We start from the raw sequence: 8466 nt of genomic DNA, 5'->3' as shown, positions 1-8466 counted from the left end.
GCGCGTTTGCAGGTTTGTCCTTCGTATAGTAAGTAGTAGCCCAGGGCAGGCCTTCTGTTCAGGGCAGGCCTTCTGTTCTGATTCCTTGTGCTTGCAAGTCCAGCAAGCCCAGTTGGAATTGGGATCTGCTTGTTGGTTGCAGAGCTACTCCAAGGTGCAGCCACTTGCATTATGCCATAATATCACTTGCATTATGGGCAAATGAAACGATGCTGGACACTGGCAGTTACTTCGAACAGGTGCTTTTTCATGATGAACAGAAAAATCCGTTGCTACAATATATCGGTCTTATCTCCCCAGAAAAGGGAAAAAGGAAAAAATTACACAAGATGGGCACCAACCACAAGGCTTATAGGAAAAATTAACAACCCAGGCTAGGGAAAAGCTTATTAGAGTTGTTCTTCATCTTCTTCTTCATTATCGCATCCGGCTATTACCATTTTCACACTGTTCCCAGGCGTTGAAAGGAATGGCCATCTGCAATCCATGCCGAGCGGATCATATATGCCGCGTTCACAACCACGCGGCGTTCTTCAGAGGGGTGACCACGGCCTTGATCTGCAGGTAGTTCTTCAGGCTGTCGATGCCCTTCTCCCTCCCAATGCCGCTCATCTTGTAGCCACCGAAGGGGATTGCCGCGTCGAAGACGTCGAAGCAGTTCACCCAGACAGTCCCAACTTTGAGCGCGCGTGTCAGGGTGTTGGCCGTGTCCAAGTTGTTGGTGAAAACGCCAGCAGCCAATCCGTAGCGGCTTGCGTTTGCCCTCTTGATGACCTCGTTGAGATCACTGTTGACACAGAGAAAGGATTGTAATCCAAAAGTTGCTTAAAGTTTCGCTATTATTCTTGGTTACTTGGTTTCTGTACAGAATTTCAGGAAGAAAAAAAAAGACATTTCAACAAGAGTGTAACTCACTTGAACTTGAGGATCGACTGAACAGGCCCAAATATCTCCTCTTGAGCAATCTTCATGTCATCCTGTAACAACCGTATCATGAACATTAAGCATATCTTGCAACAGGTAGGAGATTTTTTCATTAATACACTTGGATGCAGCGAAAGCCTACCTGCACATCAGAGAAAACCGTTGGCTGGATGTAGAAACCTTTGTCACCCAACCTATCACCACCTGTCACGAGGGTAGCTCCATTGTCAACACCTGACCTGATGTAGCGCAATATCTTGTTGAATTGATCATTGTCAATCTAGAAAGGAACAAATTTACAAGTTATCACCCGTCCAAAATGTGCACAAATCTTGAATATAATAGTGAATGCAATCACCAATGTATTAAGCTTTCAATATGAAATGTAAAACTCTCGCATTTTATTGTGATTACTTTTTATTTTATTTACCAAGTTAAGTCTTTCTCCCCCTCACGCCGCAGCTAAGTCAAGTTTAACCCACGCCGCAAGTTATTTTGTTGCCCCCCCCCCCCCTCCTATTTTCTCTTTGGGAACAACTCCCTAATACTTTGTTTCTACCTTTTTTATATCTTGGGCTCCCAACTTTTTTTGGCCGTCCATATAAGTGCTCAGGAACATGTGCCAGCTCCAACTATCTCAATCTGCGAAAGTTTCCCACTTTGCAATGTGATTGCTCATTGGATGAAATGTGAATCTTGTGTGAGTTCTGTTGTATGACTGATTGGCAATGTGATTACTTTATGAAAGAAATGTGAAACTTCCAAAACTTCTTATCTATTAATATATAACCAGTAGGAGACGATCCTACTGTTTCACTCTAAAAAAAACTTCTGTAGCATGAATTACTGGCGAAGTCATTGTTGCTGGGACCAAATAATGATCAAACACGCTCAGTAGGGAACAATATGTACCTGAGGTCCCTGTACAACACCTTTCTTGAATGGATCGCCAACTACACGATTCAAAGCACAAGCTTTGGACTTCTCTACAAATTCATCATAGACACGCTCATGTACAAATGTGCGAGACCCAGCACAGCAGCATTGCCCCTAACAAATCCAAAGGGAAAACATTTAGGCAAAAATAAACACTGAGAACACAAACACCATGCCTATTGACATAATATCAGGAAGTACCTGGTTAAAGAACAGCGCAAAATGCGCAAGCTGAACAGCATGGTCAATATTAGCATCGTCCATGACAATAAAAGGCGATTTGCCTCCTAACTCCAGTGTCACTGGCTTAAGATTACTCCTTGCAGCCAACTCAAGAACAATTTTGCCAGTATCGGTTGATCCAGTGAATGCAAGCTATATAGAAAGAAATATATGTTTACTCATACTGCATAGTTTTTGTTGGCCATCCTAAAAAAAAGAATTATAAGCATAAGCTTTACCTTATCAACATCCATGTGACTAGCAAGAGCAGCACCAGCAGTAGGACCAAAACCAGATACCACATTCAGGACACCCTCGGGGAGTCCAGCCTATGTAAGCATGTAGATATGATCAGTTCTGATCCAAAAAAATATGCAGCCTTTATAAAAGCATAATTTCTTTTAGATTATAATACCTAGCTGTTTTGGCGTTTTGCCCATGCAGCTGCCCAGATTTAGAAATGCATTTTGTAACTTTTTATACAATTGTAACGGCTATGATTCAAAATGTACTAGTTGTATTTAGAATACAACTGTCATAGCTCTAATACCTAATCGCCTAATCAGATTAATCTACAGTTCTGCACCTTTATAATCAACCGCAGCCCAAATAGCAGCACGATATTTTCCTTTTTCTCTTTATTATGAGAGAATTTTTAGTATTTTTTATTTGAACGGATTATCGGGGGATTTTCTAGTCCTCAATAGTAAATAAGATGCCTTTAATCTCCCAAGCTGTTTATATTAATATAGATCAAATTAATGTGCAGAATTCGAGAAAGTTTCATCTATCTCTGTATCCTATATATGTTGTGAGACAAGGCTAAACTGATGATTACACTAACAAAGAACTGAAGGAGCAATTCGATCAATGCACTGAAACCTGAATCATTCGGCTCTTAGGATGGTCTTCAAAATAATTAACGTACTAGAAAAAAAAACATGTGTTCAACTAATCAAGGCATCTTCTAACAACTTGGAGATGAATCAAAGGCCTCTGTCCCCAGGGTAAAAAGTTGTCAGTTGAATCATACCAACCTCGTGCAACAACTTGGAGATATACAAAGCTGATAGAGGAGTTTGTTCAGCAGTCTTGAGCACAACAGTGTTGCCACATGCCAAAGCAGGGCCAACTTTCCAGGAAAACATCAAAAGTGGGAAGTTCCACGGGATGATCTGACCTGCGACACCGATCGGCTCATGCAGCACCTGTACATGGTGAGGGCCATCAGCAGGCACAATGAGCCCATGGATCTTATCTGCCCAACCTGCAGACATTCAGAAGAAATGGAACCCATTAAACATGTATGTAAGTATGTTCTGGACCACTTTCCTCTGTTGATATCAAAAGAAAGTCACTCACCAGCATAGTAACGCATAAGACGGGCCACCATTGGCACTTCAATGTGAGCAGATTGCTCATAAGGCTTCCCGTTGTCCCATGTCTCCAAAGCAGCAATCTCATCATTGTGCTTCTCAATCAAATCAGCAAATCGCAGAAGAACACAAGACCTCTCCTGCATAGATAAATTCCGACCATCTGTAAGCATGGATCAGGACCATACTGACACAACAGAAACCAATCTCAAGCTGAGTGTTTACATAGGCAGTCATCTTTGGCCATGGCCCTTCATCAAACGCCTTGCGGGCAGCATCGACTGCACGGTTAATGTCCTCTGAGTCACCTTCAGCCACATGAGCAATCACCTCCCCGGTACGAGGGTCCAGAGTTGGGAAGGTCTTGCCTGATGAGATGGACATGCACATTGTGAATGGTGAGTTTCACTTATCATCAACATGAGAAACTAGAATAAACATCAAAGGAGATATTTGACAAGTATATGCTTGGTTTTACAAATAGGTCATATTGGACAAATATATGTATGTACAACTATTTAATTTAACATATATATAAAAAAGGTTATGGTGGAGCTTAAACTACAAAGGAGAGAATTCGTAGAAGTTTAATGGTGAAGCCTAGTTGCTAAAGGATAATAATCTAAAGTTTTAGTGGGTTTGTACTCTAAACAATAATATGCATTTTGGCTCATCTGATGCATATCAGCACAAAACATTTCAGAAGATGTGGCATTTTCTCCGCTCTTCTTTTGCACTTGTCATTATAAGGAGATAATAAGAAGGAAAAAGTCTGTATAACCCTCTGAACTATCGACTGGTGTATACTTAAAACCCTTTTTCCCAAAACTAGGTATTGTGGACCTTAAACTTTGTAAAATCGTTTAGTTAACCCCCTAACCTGGTTTCTAAGGCTGTTTTCGCCTCGCTGGCATTGGTTTTGCCACGCTGGTACTACTGCAGTGGGGAGGGAGCCCACCTGTTAGCCACTGTTCTTCTTCCCATTCGGCTTGGACAGAGTGATCGTCTACGTGGCCACCAATGCCTAGGTGCTGCACACACCGGCCAATCATGCCCGGCGAGCCAAGCCACCTTATCCCTCCGGTCTCCCCTCTCTGCTCCCCTTGCTTCCTCTCCTTTCTCACACTAGAGCAGAGAGCAAGCTGAGCTCCCTCCCCACTGCAGCAGCGCGTCGCCGCCAAAAATTCAATGCCTCGAGCTCAAATCCACCCCAGCCAAGTCCCTCAAAGCACGGAGAAGGGTAGCCCAGGGTCGTTCCCATCGAATCGAGCCGGATTCCCATCAAATCCCCACCAGATCCGTCATACCGACCCCCTTCTTCCCAACTCCAGTCGAGACCTCCACCGCTCATCATCAACCGACATAACCCAAGCCCCATCACGCCAAATCGCAGTACAGTGAGCCTCCCTAGGTCCTCTGAATGCTTATGCGTGCCTCGGATCCCTTGCAGCCTGACATCGGCGCGATCCGCGGCTGAGCTCCAAGAGCCGCTGTGCTTCATGCTTGTTGTTGATAATTTTCCGGCCAGCTCACCGTCAGAGAGTAGCAAATGAGGATTCCTTGCATCGTGCTCTACCTGTTGGTGCCTTCCTTGTATTGAATGTCGACGCCATGCTCACCGTGCCCGTGGATGGAAGAGGGGAGCTGCAGCAAGGCTTCGTGATGGTGAGGACGGATGGGGCTTGCCGGAACCGTGGAAGGCGACGGCACGCTACTTGAAACGGTGGAGAAGCATGCGCACATGCCCGGAGATGCTTCAAACGAACTCCTCCCGTGCTCCTTAATCTTCAACCTGGGCAGATCTGCTCTTGGCTCATTGGAATCAAGCTTGGGCTCGACAGATCTGGTGGTGGCGCGCTGCTCGGCATGTGTGTGGCAAAACTAGTGCCAACGTGGACGCCAGCAAGGCAAAAACAGCCTCAGAATCCAAGTTAGGGGGTTAAGTAAATGATTTCGCAAAGTTTAAGGTTTACAATACCTAGTTTTGTAGTGCAGGGTTTTAAGAATACATTAGTGGATAGTTCAGAGGGTTATGTATATTTTTTCCTAATAAGAAACAAAATCCATGACAGATTTTTCCAGTTTATAGGCCTATAGGGCTCATGGAGAACCAAGCAAACTGGTTATGGGACCAGCCACATTAGTACTAGTTTTTTTTAAGATGTCTCATTACTAGTTGAGCTGATATTGATCAGCTGAAGAAATGTAATTCGCTAAGGAGAATAAAACTGAAGTAACATACCAGATGCGGAATCAACAAAGTTGCCATTGATGAGGAGCTTTGTGTAGTTCACTTGAACTGGGGGCGAGATGGGCTCCTCTGCTGCTGCTGCAGTGCTAAACCTCTGAAGGATCCCTGGCAACAGTCCACGACTCCCATCTGCAGGCAGAATTCGTGCACTGTGGTCAGACATGATAGAACTTTGCTCATAAATGTGAAGACTCAAAAAAGAGCGCAAATTTCTAAGAAACAAGTATATTCAATGAGGTATGAATCTACAGAAGGCTAAAAAGGGTTGTTCAGGTCAAATCTGGTGTCAAGTGCCAACAAATCGCAGATGTCCCTAACCATGGCATACTGAGACAAATGTCCATTGTATGTGCAATCTTCTTGTTATTTAGGAAAATTATTAGTAGAATTTTATAGAAATATTTCACATACGTGGTGAATTTGTTCTTCAAATTCAGAATGAGAATTCAGAAATTTGCCATACGACAATGATTAAAGCAACAAGTTGACTGAAGGTACCACTATTTTGGGAATTTAGATTCTGTACAACTAGTGGAGGTTGGCTGTTCACAAAAACATCATTATGTCGATTATCTTTGTTCAATCAGATTTGGCACAGAGCGAAATGTCAATGTTGCAAAAAGCGACAGATTGAAAATGACATCTTTTGTTTCCCATTTGTCCATATTTCGGAAATCAAATTTACAGGAGTTGTGCATAAGCTTCTATATTTTATCCGTTCACTGGTCAATTTCAAGCATGCAGTATCTAGTTATCAAGAAAACTCATTTAAAATTGCAGGATTATGTCCTCCCAATAGTGCAGATCTGCAGATATCATGATCAATTCAACTAGCCATGTACTGTACGTGCCTTTTACCGTCAGATTCTCTGTCAAGGACGCGGTGCCGTCCAGGTGCAGTGATGGTCACGCAACACTATGAAACAAAATTTTCATTACAATCCGGTTGCCTAGAAAATTACCAAGATATCCTGAACTAAATGGATCATGAATTTTTGCAATATGTAGAATTCCGAAGGAGTACAGTAGCAAACAAAACTGTGGAAAACCAAAACCTCTGATTTTCCACTATACCGATAAGGACTGGAGGAAAAATTGGCGTCTTATCATCTCCCGGAGAAATCTTATCTCCGGAGCGCACCAAAGACAAAAGCCCAAACTGCTGTTCACTCTGTGACTCACTGATGACGCACAAAGCCAAGAAGCCACACATTCAGAGACGTAAGGGCGAGGGCAAGCCCGGAAATCTTCCATAAAGTCTGTCCATATTAGCTGAGGATACAGAAGAAGACAGCGGAGGAAAGCAACGTTTGATGGAAGTTGAAAGGACGAATTTTCCAAGAGGTGAGGGTTGGTACGGTACACATAGAGCGCGAGATGATATCATTTAGAAGACCTGATTCCACAGAAATTACAGGTAACAAATCGTATTTTTCATATTGAAAAGAAGGAAATCTACCAGATTGAGCTTTTCCATCAGCAGTCAGCTATAAACCAATAATTAAACAGATAACAAAAAGAATTGGACAAAAGGAAATAAACTTAACTGACAATTATCAAAAGGGATTTAGAAAGGTGCAGCAGAAGTAGGCACCTTTACACAACGACACCACAAAACACCCTGGAATTCAGATCATCATGTCTGCCCAGATCCAAAATTCAGCGAGAAAAGGTGCACGACACAGCATCCAAATCCCTTGAAACGAAAAAAAAGCCGGGGGCGCAAACGGTGATATTAGCAAAAGATGGCGCCTTTTACGCACTAACCAAACCAAGATCAAGAACCCAGGGTGAAAAAATGAAAACTTTGTTACGAACACAAAACAGGGAACGCTCACAAAGTCACAAGTCACAAGATAAGGAAAGATTAAAGAATTCATATTACTACGAGCTCAACAGGAGCAGGGACGCAGGTCCAAGAAGCACGGAGCAATCAATTCAATACCTGGCCTGCGGAGCGCAGAGGGGACAGCGGGCGGCGCACCGGCAGAGGCCCTGGCGAGGAGGCAGCGGGAGACCAGGGAGGAGGCGGCCCTCCGTGTTGCAGCGGCCATGGAGTATTTATTGCGCCCGCCGAATCGAACCCTCTGAAGATCCGCAGCTCAGTAATGGAAGGAGATGTTCGCTCGTACTTGAAGGCGTCGCCAGCAGTGGTGGTCGCCTGACTGGTGGGAGTAGAGATATAGATGGAGCACGTGGGGACGGGTTTTGATTCCACCCGCCTATGTCCACCGCTCAGCCTAGTCCAGTTTTGATTTAAGATTGGATGGAATTTTTTTTCCCTTTCCTACTCCGTTTTGATTAAAATTATAAAACTCTTGATTAAATTTAATTAGAAAATAATATCTACTACAACATATAAATTAATAAAAAATTACATCTAAAATTTATTAGACCTAACATAATATGACAATAATTCTATACATATATTAATTTACTAAAAATTTTATTATAAAAAATAATAAACCTGTTAAACGTATATGTTACATATACTTACGAAACAGAACTTAACCTGCTCCCGTCCGACTCTAATAATTGCCTAGCCCTGTCTTGTCTTGACCTGACCAGTGTCCCATCTTATTTTACCTCAACGGAGAACGAGACTAATAGAAACCCAACTGATCAAATAAGAACTTAGACCTCTACATGCGAGTGAGGAGTAATGGCTGCCACTGCCTCCTCTTTGCCTACCGGATATGGCCTTGTTTTGGGAGGAAAGCGAGTGGTATCCTCCGGCTTTTAATATGCCTGGGATTT

The 8466-nt window shown here is 43.1% G+C and overlaps 1 protein-coding gene across 1 annotated transcript; it reads right to left on the bottom strand.

Moving 5' to 3' along the window:
- Positions 1-226: 226 nt before the first annotated feature.
- On the bottom strand, positions 227-7929 carry LOC133926658 (benzaldehyde dehydrogenase, mitochondrial-like). The gene is made up of 11 exons (XM_062372677.1): positions 7655-7929; positions 5701-5838; positions 3684-3826; positions 3445-3598; positions 3120-3349; positions 2322-2411; positions 2062-2235; positions 1837-1974; positions 1067-1204; positions 916-977; positions 227-787 (listed from the first exon to the last, which is right to left on the bottom strand). Exons 1-11 carry the CDS (start codon positions 7761-7763, stop codon positions 514-516), a joined length of 1650 nt encoding a protein of 549 aa, XP_062228661.1. The 5' UTR covers positions 7764-7929; the 3' UTR covers positions 227-513.
- Between the last annotated feature and the right edge of the window lie 537 nt (positions 7930-8466).

Source organism: Phragmites australis, chromosome 8 (genome assembly GCF_958298935.1).
Source record: "Phragmites australis chromosome 8, lpPhrAust1.1, whole genome shotgun sequence".
NCBI lineage: Eukaryota > Viridiplantae > Streptophyta > Magnoliopsida > Poales > Poaceae > Phragmites > Phragmites australis.
Note: the sequence above shows the minus strand (reverse complement) of the source record. Positions and strands in the feature narration are given on the sequence as shown.

What these genes read in the sequence shown, in the direction of transcription:
- LOC133926658 (XM_062372677.1), bottom strand. Translation starts at nt 7,763, where the DNA reads ATGGCCGCTGCAACACGGAGGGCCGCCTCCTCCCTGGTCTCCCGCTGC. An exon ending in GTCACATGGATGTTGATAAG is followed by an intron (nt 2,236 to 2,321) that starts GTAAAGCTTATG and finishes CTTTCTATATAG; the next exon opens with CTTGCATTCACTGGATCAAC. An exon ending in CGGTTTTCTCTGATGTGCAG is followed by an intron (nt 978 to 1,066) that starts GTAGGCTTTCGC and finishes CGGTTGTTACAG; the next exon opens with GATGACATGAAGATTGCTCA.